The 10548-nt window shown below is 71.7% G+C and overlaps 2 protein-coding genes across 2 annotated transcripts; both read right to left on the minus strand.

Annotated features, from left to right (window-relative positions):
• Positions 1-458: 458 nt before the first annotated feature.
• DNLZ (DNL-type zinc finger) lies at positions 459-1624 on the minus strand (the record flags this gene model as incomplete). Its single annotated transcript, XM_084237297.1, has 3 exons — positions 459-708; positions 1175-1314; positions 1445-1624. 3 exons carry the CDS (start codon positions 1622-1624, stop codon positions 540-542), a joined length of 489 nt encoding a protein of 162 aa, XP_084093423.1. The 3' UTR covers positions 459-539.
• Positions 1625-2289: 665 nt separating this feature from the next.
• Positions 2290-8549, minus strand: CARD9 (caspase recruitment domain family member 9; the record flags this gene model as incomplete). The annotated part of the gene is made up of 12 exons (XM_084237452.1): positions 2290-2389; positions 2488-2564; positions 2880-2956; positions 4026-4071; positions 4380-4421; positions 4674-4865; positions 6221-6346; positions 6617-6760; positions 6845-7024; positions 7107-7411; positions 8043-8180; positions 8366-8549. The coding sequence occupies 12 exons, from the start codon at positions 8547-8549 to the stop codon at positions 2290-2292; spliced, it is 1611 nt and encodes a 536-aa protein (XP_084093578.1).
• Positions 8550-10548: the final 1999 nt, after the last annotated feature.

Genomic DNA, 10548 nt, shown 5'->3' on the forward strand with positions numbered 1-10548 from the left:
CCGGCCGGGCTGAGGCAAACTGCACGCCTAGCACCGCCTCGCCATGCCCAAGGCCGCGGGAGCAGCCTGCTGGCTGGCCTTGGCAGGCAGCAGCCAAGGGTCAGGGCTGAGGCTGGTGTCTGAGGGGCAGCGGTAGCCTGGCAGGATGTATGGGGTTTCCTGCTGTCTGGCCAGATGGTCAGGACCCTGGGGGCCGCCCCCCTCCAAGGAGAACGGTGGCTAGCCATTCCAGGTACGCCTCCAAAGCCAACAAGTTGGGGGCCCTGAGCCCTTCCATGCCTGCCCCTCACCATCTCTGCTGGCCACAGGCCTGGCACCACAGGGGCCTGCCCAAGGCCACGCAGCCCCAGCCAGGAGGGGCGCAGGCGCCAGGTGACGGTGACCAGCAGGGCTGCCAGCCCCAGGGAGCGGATGCCACCATTCTGCCTCCAGACCCAGGAACAATGGAGTCCTAGCCCTGAGCAGCAAGACGTCTGTTTATTGAGAAAAAAGAGGCCCAGTCCAGGGTTCGTAGCGTCCACTCCCAGGCAGAAGGCCAGTCAGCTGCTCTCTGTCTTGCCAGGGTGGGTGGGATCCTGGTCCTCACCCCCTTTTGGAACATCAGTGGGTGTGGGGGCCCCCGCAGCCTCCAAAACCAGCTCCAGGGCCCTGTCACTGGCCACTCTGCGCACCTCCTCCCCTCTGGCCGCCAGGATTTCTTCAATATTCCTGGAAGGAGGAGGCACGTGACGCTTTGGTGGGGGGGCACCTAGGTTGTGCCCGGCACTCAAGGCCAGGTCTGCTCAGAAGCATGGGTCCGCGGACTGGGGTGGCATCAGGGCCACCCAAGGCTCAGCTGAGGAACCTGCCGGCCCCCAGAGGCAGCCGCTACCCCCACCCCAGGCCCAGGGGAAAACGCAGCTCAGAACTCCGCTGCCCGCGGGCTCTGACCATTGCCCTCCACCGCCTCACGCGCCTCCGCGCCTCGTGTCCTCAACCACCCGGCGTCCTCAGAAGTGGCCTCGGGGGTTCCCTGGCCCGGGAGGGCCCGGGGGAGGACGGAGAAGGAAGCCTCGCGCAGCTCCGCCGGTCCCTGCAGGGGATCCCGCCGCGGGCCGGCCGGGCCTGCCCTCCCGGGGTCCCCCAGCCCCACCGCCCGCGCCGGGGCCGGGCGGGGCGGGAGCGCGGGGCTCACCTCTTCCCGTCCAGGTCCGAGAACCAGCCCAGGTTGTCGGCGATGACGTGGTGGCTGCGGCAGCCGGGGCAGGTCACGACCACCACGCCCTGGTGGTAGGCGCGCTTGGAGACGCGCCGCGCGGCCCGCGCGCCGCAGACCTGGCGACAGGGCGGGAGGTGGGGCCGGCGCCCGGCCCGCGCCCCCGGAGGGCCCCGCCGCCCCGCGCCCCCGGAGGGCCCCGCCGCCCCGCGCCCCCGGAGGGCCCCGCGCCCCCCGAGCCGCGCCCACCTTGCAGGTGTAGACGAGCTGGTAGTGAGCCGCCGCCGCCGCGCGCCCCGGCCCGGAGGCCCAGCGCCGCCAGCCCCGGCCCGCGGGCTCCGGGGCCGCCCACGGCCGCCTCCGGCCCGGCCCCCCGGGCCCCGCGCGGCCCAGCAGCGCCGGCAGGAGGCCCAGCGCGGCCCGCAGCATCCCGCGCGCCCGCCACCCCCGAGGTCGCCCGCCTGACGTAGCCCCGCTCCGAGGTCGCCCGCCTGACGTAGCCCCGCCCCGAGGTCGCCCGGCCCGACGTACCCCGCCCCCGAGGTCACCCGCCCGACGTAGCACCGCCCCCGAGGTCAGCCTCCCGACGTAGCCCCGCCCCCGAGGCCACCCGCCCGACGTAGCCCCGCCCCCGAGGTCAGCCGCCCGACGTAGCCCCGCCCCCGAGGTCAGCCGCCCCGACGTAGTCCCGCCCCCGAGGTCACCCGCCCGACGTAGCCCCGCCCCCGAGGTCACACGCCCCGACGTAACCCCGCCCCCGAGGCCACACGCCCCGACGTAGCCCCGCCCCCGAGGTCGTCCGCCCCGAAGTAGCCCCGCCCCTGAAGCCGCCCGCCCCGACTAGCCCCGCTCCCGAGGCCGCCCGCCCCGCCCCGCGGAGGCCGCGCCGCCGCCATCTTGGGTGCGGGCACGCGGCGGCCCCACCTCCTCAGCTCGTGCGCCCGGGGGCGCCCTCTGCTGCCCCCTGGCGGGCTGGCGGCGCAGGCGAGTCACGGGAGGCGGCGTCCCGGGCCCTTTATTAAGTGCACTTGTGACGCCCGCCCGGGGGGGGGGGGGCGGGGGCGCGGGGCTCCCGGGGCCGAGTCCGCAGCTCGCTAGGAGCCCTCGGTGTCCGTGTTGTCGCTGCCGGTGGTGTGCTCCCTGTCCGCCTCGCCCTGCCGCGAGCCGTGCTGCAGCTTCCTGAGCGCCCGCTTCCTGCGGAGACGCCGCGTGCAGGTGTGTGCAGGTGTGTGCAGGTGTGTGCGCCCCGCCCCGCCCCGCCCTCTCCGCGGGAGCCGCCCTCCAGGGCCCACCTGCGGTAGTTCTCGAAGCTCTCCTTGAGGCGCCGCCGCTCCTTCTCCGGGGGCTCCCCGCCTGCCACGCCTGCATCCTGGAGGGACCCCACCCCAGACGCCGGGACTGCAAACCCTGGCAGCGCCCCATGGCAGCCGCGTGGATTCCCGCCCGTGTTCCTTCCCCTGCAGTGCTGGCCGCGGGTCCTTAGCTCCGGGGGCTCTGGCACAGTGCCGGCCCCCTTCCGCCTGCCGCTTTGTCCAAGCAAGGGGGATCCAAGCACCCCAAGGCCCTGTGAGCTGAGGCCCTGTGCCCACCCCCAGGCTGCTGGCGGGGACTCCCTTAGCCTGGAAGCACAACTCTGCCACCCAGCCAGGAGCCCCTGCAGCCACCAGAGCCCCGGCAGCCTTACGTTGGAGGTCAGTGACAGCCGCTCCTTCTGCAGAGCCACAAAGGGCTGCTCCGGGCTCTCCCTGTCAGCTGGGGCACCTGCAAAGGGCAGTCAAGCTTGTGGGGACACCTCCCCCCTCGTCCCTGGTACATCGCCTGGGACCTCACTTGGTGCCCACGAGGAGCCCCTGTTGCAGAGATGTCACCTGCCTGCTGCTCTCCACGGAGGCGCCCCTGGGGCTCCCACCCTCTGCCCTGATCCTGTGAGCTCATCCCCAAAGGGCAGAGGCAGGCAGGCTGGGCCCCCAGACCCCCGTGCCAGCTTGGAAGGGGCTGCCATTGCAGAACATTCCAGGCTGCTGGACAACCTCCCCCACACCCAAATCTGCCAAGGCCCAGACAGTGCTCTGATGGGCTGCAGGCACTGGTAGTGCCAGGCCGGGCCCTCCTTGCCTCCCGCCCTCACTGCTGCCTGGCTCCTGGGCCACCCCTGGGCCGCCCAAGTCCTGAGCCTGCCCACCTGGAGGGCGGTCTCCAGCCACCCGGCAGGCACCGTCCCTCACTTCTCCCTTCGCTCCCTGCCCCTGGTTCCCCTTTGGCCAGGCCTGGCACTGAGGAAGTCTGGCTTCCCACGCGGCCTCTGCGGTATACCCTCCCCCCTCCCAGCCAGCAAAGGGCTCTTCCGGACCCCCCGACTCCCATCTGACACCCACCTTCAGCGTGAGCCCCTTGTCCGCTCATTGCCCCCCTGAGTCCTCTCCCAGGCACCCCTGCCCAGCCTGACTCCAGCACGCCCATCCTCCCCCAGCACCCCCTGCCCGTCACCCTGAGCCAGTTCCCTTCCCAGGGTTGGCACTTCCTAGCATGGCACACCTGGGCACCCACTTGCCACCTCCGGCCACACTCCTGCTCTGCGGGCCTGGGTGAGGGCTGGGTGCAAGGCTGCACCCCCAGAGTGGGAGGACTGTTGGTGCCCAGCAGGGGCGCCGCACCCATGCACGGGGCAGCTCAGAGCGGCGCTCTCCTCCGCTCACTGGGGTCCTTGGGGCTCCCCTATCCCTCTGAGCCTCAGTTGCCCTGTCTGTAAACTCGCACGTTTCCCTGTCTGTGGAGATGGGGGGCTGGCGTGCACCCCGGCCGCCAGGTGTCCACAGTGGCCACTCCTCACCCTTGTCCGAGAGCTGGGCGTCCTCCAGGTCCTGGGGGGGTGAGAGCTTCCGAGAGAGACAGGCGTGCGGTCAGACCACCCTCCCGGAAGGGACGACGCTGCCCACCCGTGTGCTGCGGCGCCCCCGGCACCCCCTGCATACGTCCCTCAGGAACCTGTGCGGCCCAGTGGCGCAGCAGACAGGCCCCGCCTCAAGCAGGCGCTGGGCACGGCCGGCGCTCGGGCCTCGGCTGCATGGCTGCGCTCCCTCCACCTCCCAGCCCCGCCCCGGGAGCCAAGGGCCGCCAGGAGAGTCTGGGCCTCCCTGGGGCCGTGGTGGCTGGGCGCCCTCCGGGGGGGGGCGGGCCCACGCACCTCCTGGGAGTGCCTGCACGAGCTGTCCTCCAGGTCGGAGCTCTGTGGTCAGGAGAGGGGGCTGGTCAGCAGGCTGCAGAGGCCCGAGCAGCCCCAGATGTGGGGTGGGAAGGGACATGCCCCTGTCCTCTGCTGGTCCCGGCCCTGCCTGCACCCCTACCCCCCCACAGCCGGGCTGGGTTAGGAGGCGCGGCGGCTCCTCTGGGCTCTGGGGACATCCCCGTGCCCACTGTGGTCTGAGCTCCCGTTCGCCTGCCGGTCAGACCCCTCAAGGCCCCACCCCGGGATGCCCACCAGGACGAGCATCTCCAGCTGCTGTTGCCTGAGCCTGCCCTCCGCGGCCAGCAGCTGGCCCTCGCGCTGGAACAGCTGCAGCTGCAGCTCGTCCGCCTTCTCGCCCAGCTCGCGGACCTGCTTGCGCAGCTCGTCCTTCTCCTGCAGGCCCCTGGCGTGCTGCGCGTGCAGCTCCTCCCGTGCTGCAATGGCCTGTGGGGACAGCGCGGGGCGGCCTCACTTCTCAGCAGAGCCCGCTGCACAGGGCAGGGCCGCGGCCAGACCGGCGAGGGCGGCCCGGGCTGGTCTCCGTGGGCGTGAGCTGGTGCCCGGGACTTGCGCTGGCCACGGTGGCCATCCTAGGGCGCGTGGGCAGTTGGAAATTATAAAGAGAGAACATACATCTGCACTCGGCCGTCCAGAGGGCCCTGCTGGCCATGCCGTGGCCGCGCCCCGCACGGCTGTGAGGACATGGCCCACGTTCACACCCACGTGTTTCAGAAATTTCTAGTGCAGCTTGATGTGGAGAAGGCTGCCCTAATGGCACCCTACCTGGTCTCCTCAGGCACAGACGGGACACGAGCCACACCACTGTCCGGCTGGCACTGGCCCCCCGACACACACCGGGACCCAGGTGGCGGGCACGTAGCCCTCCAGGAGACGAGCCTCCGTCTCCAGCAGCAGGCCAGGAAGCTGAGGCCCAGCCCTGCAGCCAAAGGCCCCAAGCAGCCAGGACGCGGTTTCTCTCCATGTCCAACTTCAGACCAACCTTTTGCCTGGCCTGCCTGGCCTCACGCCTAGGCCCCGGGTTGCTGTAAGGGTCCCCCTCCAGCCTGCGCCGCTCCAGGAGGGTGGCCGCCGGCTCTGCTTGCAGCCCTCGTTCCCCCGCTCCCCCGAGCTGGCTCCACCCTGCTTCCCTGGCCACGCTGTGGCGTGGAGACCGGCACCAACAACAGAGGTGACTCTGCCCTATCACCGCAAGAGAAGTTTCTAGAAGTGGAACCATGGGGTTCAAAGGAATCTGTGTTTTTATGGCTGCCGTGGATGCTGCTGCCGTTAGTGAAAGCAGCCCGGAGCTGAGGAGCACCCAGTTACTTAGGAAAGCTACTTAGGGGCCTCCCCGGTGGCGCAGCGGGTTGAGCGCCGCACTGTGACGCTGTTCGCAACCTCCGCGGCGCCGGTTCCATTCCTGAGTGGCCAGGGAGCTACCCACAGGGCGCGGCAGACCTCTCCTGTCTCGCCCGCTGCTCCCCTCGGCAGTGGATTTCAGTCCTTCTGCCTGTTCTGCTCCCTGTTCTGTCTCTGGTGGATTCTGTCACCCTCCCGCGCCTCTGGCCTGTACCCCAGTGCTTGTATAATTAAATAAAATCTTAAAAAAAAAAAAAGCAAGCTACTTAGCAGCTCGCCTGCCCGCCCGGGCCCCGCAGCGTCTCTTTGGGCAAACCCGTCCTTTCCAGGGCGTTAGCCTCCTCACTGCTCAGGTTTTGCAGTGAGCCCCTACTGCTTTTAGCTTTTGTGTGCCCCTTTGACAGTCCCCGCGCCCACCCACCCCCCGGCAGGAGCCCCACCTGGTCGCGCTCCACAGCCACCTCTTCCATCTGCTGCAGGATGGCCTCGATGCGGTCCTTGTACATCTTGGAGTCCTTCCGCAGGGCCAGGCACTGCAGCTCGAACATCTCCTTCTCCTCCAGGCACTGCGGGAGAGGCAGCTGGCCCCTACCACCTCGCCCTGCTCTGGCCCCTGCCCGGGCCCGGCTGGGACAAAGGGAGGCCTCCTGTACCCCTGGGTCCCGGCCAGGGCCAAGGTTGGCCCTGGCTATCCTGGGGCGGGGGCAAAGAATGGCGCGAGAAGGCTGGTCCCAGGGGGGTGAAGTTAGGGTGTCCAGGCCGGAGCTGAGCATCCCTCCTCGGGGCACCCACCCAGCCCACCTGCCCCGCCCGGCCCTGCCCCCCGGCTCTCCTACCCGGGCGCGCAGGGCCTCTGCCTGGCGCAGGTCCTTGCGCAGCGAGAAGATGGTGCTGACCTGCGCCTGGTGGTCCCGCAGCGCCTGCCGCCAGTCCTCCTCCGGCACCTGGACGCAGGGGCGGCTCTTGTCCAGCCTCCGCTCCTGCGGGCGCGGCAGGGAGGGCAGCGGCCGGGCGGGCGAGGACTCCTCCCGCCCGCCCCGCAGGCCCGGCCCCGGCCGCCCTACCTGGGCGGAGACCTCCAGCTCCTGCACGCGGGCCTGCAGCAGCGCCTTCTCCTGCTGCAGCTCCCACAGCAGCTCCTGGCTGGGCCGCTGCTCCATGGCGCGCCTGAGCTTCAGCGTGTGCTTGCGCTCCACGGTGCAGTCGTCCTCCGCCCTCATGAGGCTGTGCTTGAGCCGGTCGATCTGCAGGACGCAGCTGTCAGCCGCGGGCCATGCCCCTCCTGGCCAGAAGGGACGAGGCCCGGCGCTTCCCGCCCTCCGGCACCTCCAGCTGCAGGTCGCGGTTTCGCATGAGCGCTGCGCCCTTCTCCTCGCTCTGGCGGGCCAGGCGCACGGCCAGGTCGTAGTTCTCGTCCTTGCAGCGCCTGAGCTCGCGGCCGCAGGCCTCGGCCTCCTCCCTGAGCCTCTGCACGCGCTCCTGGTGCTGGCGCAGCAGGCTGTCCTTGACGCGCAGCTCCTTAATGAAGTCGTCCTTGGAGCTCAGCAGCGCCGTCAGGTCCTGCACCTTCTTCTGCAGCTTCATCACCTCGCTCATCAGCAGCTGCGTCAGGCCGGACTCCCCGGAGGCATCTGGACGCGGGCCAGTGTCAGGGGCTGGTCACCGCAGCCGCCTCGCTCCACAGCCTCCCGGCTCCGACTGGAGGACCGGCGGCCCTAGGCCCGTCTGGGCAACCCCGCCCGGACTCGACCGGCCAGCACCGGACTCGACCCCTTCGGTAAAGAGACAGGGCCAGGGAGGGCCGAGTCGCACTTGCCGGGGCCAGCAGACCCTCCCCTAAGGGACAGCGGTGGTGGCCCAGGTGCAAGGCCTTCGGCGGGGCGGGAAGGCCTTCGGGGCAGGAGGGGCTCTGGCCCACGTGTCGACTTGCGTGCCCACCTGCTCCCCACCCCCACCCCCGGGCCCCGAGCGGGACCCCCGGCGTGTGGGGCAGTGGTGATCCCGGCAGGGCTCATGGACAGCAGGGCCCGGAAGGACAGCCCCGCTCCAGCCTCCGCTCCCCACACGAGTGCCAGGAGCAGAGAGCGGGATGCGAGCGGGGCCAGTCACGCCCTGGCACCTCTCGGCTGCGCGGCTCTTACTGTTTTCATCCTGATTTACCCAGCAGGAGCCCAAACGGGGCGGGGCCTGCCAGCCCCAGCTCGCCCCAGGGCCCCGGCCCCGCCCCCAGGTGCAGGCCCGCGCCGGCCGCCGCCGCCTCACCGATGATCATGGAGAAGACGCGGGCGGGCTCCTTGCCCGTGACCTTCTTGTAGAGCTGCGGGTAGTAGAGCTCCAGGCTCTCGAGGAAGGCCACGTAGCCCTTGTGGCCGGTGCGCTGCAGGATGTCCAGGAGCGCGCCTGCAACCAGAGGGGCCGGCCTGGACCCTGGGGCCGCGTGGCGCCCCTGGCACGGACCCGCCCCAGTGCTGAGGCCGGCCTGGGCTCTGGGGGCTCGGGGCGGCAGGGCCCGGCATGCGGGCAGGGGGTGCCGGGCGTTGGAGCGGGGGTCACTTCAGGGCGGGGCGAGGCCAGGGGACACTGACCCACTTTCCGCTTGCGGATGACCAGGTTGGGGTCGCTGAGCACCTGCTCCTCGTCGTCGGGGTTCAGAACCTTGCACTGCCGCAGGTAGGGGGTGATGCGCGAGGGGTCAATGATGGAGATGAGCTTCACGCGGAAGCCCTCCAGGGCGCTCCAGCACTCGTCCTCGTTCTCATAGTCAGACATGGCGCCTCTGGCCCGGCCCTGGGCGGGGAGCAGGCGCCAGTGTTCCGGGTGTTGGTGCCGCCGGCCCGCTGGGCTCAAGGCAGGTGTCCGCCTCCCCTGCCCCGCACGCCCGCCTCTGCTGCCCATGGAGGGGGACCACGGCACCCCGTCCCCCGCCGGGTCACCCGCCTGGGCCTGGGCCTGCCTCGGCCACCCCGGGCTCACTTCTTCGGGTCACCCGATGGGCGGGTGAGATGATGGCGAGGCTCCAGAGACGACCCCCAGATGCCCCCGTGCCGACTGGCAGGAACGGCTGCCTCCGTCCATGGAGGTGGGTGAGCAGCCGGTGACCCCGGGGGGCGCGCGCCGCCGTCACCCTCCCACCTGCACAGCAGCAGCCCGCGTGCGACTTCCTCATTCCCGTCGCGGCTCCCGCCGGCCGCGCCCCTCCTCCCGCGGTGATGCAACGGTTGGCGGCGCCCGGCCACCGCTCAGTCACCGCTGCCGGGAAGGGACGCTGCGCCCACCCCCTGGGCAGGGCCGGCCGGCCACCGCCGCCGCCCCGGAATGCTGCCTGGCACCCGCTGGAGGCTCTGGTCCTGGGCACCCTCGCAGGCGCCCCCACCTCCAAGATGGGGCCCGCCCCGGCCCCGCTTTCGGAGACCATCACGCAGATGGCGGGCAAGGGCCGCGCGCCACCCGGCGGGTCCGACGCGGCCACCTTCGCGCCCCCACGGCGGGCCAGGCCGTGCTCGTGGACACGGTGGCCTGGGCTGCGCGGGGCTTCTCCAACTTCCCACCGCCCCGCGCACCCCACGCAGCGCGAGACCCATGCTGGAGAGCCCACCGCGCCGCAGCGCCCCGTCCTGGGGATGCCGGGGCCCGCCCCCACCTTTCTAGTCCCGAATCCCCGGGCCCCACCCGCACCCGGGCTCGCCTGCTGGAGCGAGGGGGCAGGCGCCAGGTGGTTGAGGGGACGGGATGGCAGAGCTGGGGCCACTCGGTGCCCTTCTGGGAGTTGGGCCCTTCTAGGAGCCTGACCCCCAGCGCAGCGCCCCCTGCCACCTTCCAGCGAGGGCGCCCGCCCGCCTACCTCCCGTCCCGCCGCGCGTCAGCCTGCTCGCAGGTCAGTGAGCGGTGGGAGGCGGCCCGGGAAGCCTGGGCACTTCCTGAGGCCCGCTGACTCCGGCTGGCGCCACCTCCCATTCGCCAGCCAGGCCGGGGGCGGGGCCGCGGGAAGTGGAAGTCTGGGCACGGAGGAGCCCCGCGCGTCCTCCCAGCAAGCGGGGGCCTAGCCCGCCCAGCCTCTCCGGGGCGAAGCTGGCACCCGGAGGCGTCTCCAGCGGGGCGCCCTGGGCTGACGCGCCACCTGCTTGCTGGGCAGCCTCGTCGGGCCAGCAGCGGGCCCTGGGGCCGGGCATCCCGGGCATCGACCCTCCGTGTGGCCAGCACGGGCCTCCCAGGGGTCGCAGCATGGGCCCGGGCCCAGCCGCGCCGGCTCCGCATGCCAGCCAGCCGCGCTGCAGCCGCACACCCTCACCCCTCCTGAGGGCCCCCGGCCCCAGCACCCCCGGGACAGTGGCAACAGGTCCGGGCACCAGCCAGTTCACGCGGCTGCCCACAGCAGACGCCCGCCCACGGCGAGGCAGCTTGCTCCGCCCTGGCCGCGGCCGCCCACCTAGCGGGGAAGCCCCAGCCGCCCCCGGCGCGGCAGTATCGGCTGAGCTGCCCGGCTGAGGCAACAGCTCCGGGAAGGGCGGCCAGCCCCGCTCCCGGTCCCACCCGTCTCACCCGGCCCAACCGGCTCATCTCCACCGGCCTCACCCCTCGGCTTCCCTCCAGGCAGCTCAGCCGCGCACTTCTGGGGGTGCTGTGCCAGGGCGGCTGGGCACCCTAGGGGGGGACAGCGGCCTGACACTGTCCTAGCCGCCCGCAGCCGGGGCTTCCGCCCGCCCCTTCGGGGAAACTGAACACGGGGCCCGGGAGGTGCACCCTGCCCTCAGCACGCAGAGCCGCTCAG

This window comes from Talpa europaea, assembly GCF_964194135.1.
Source record: "Talpa europaea genome assembly, chromosome: 7".
Taxonomy (NCBI): Eukaryota; Metazoa; Chordata; class Mammalia; order Eulipotyphla; family Talpidae; genus Talpa; species Talpa europaea.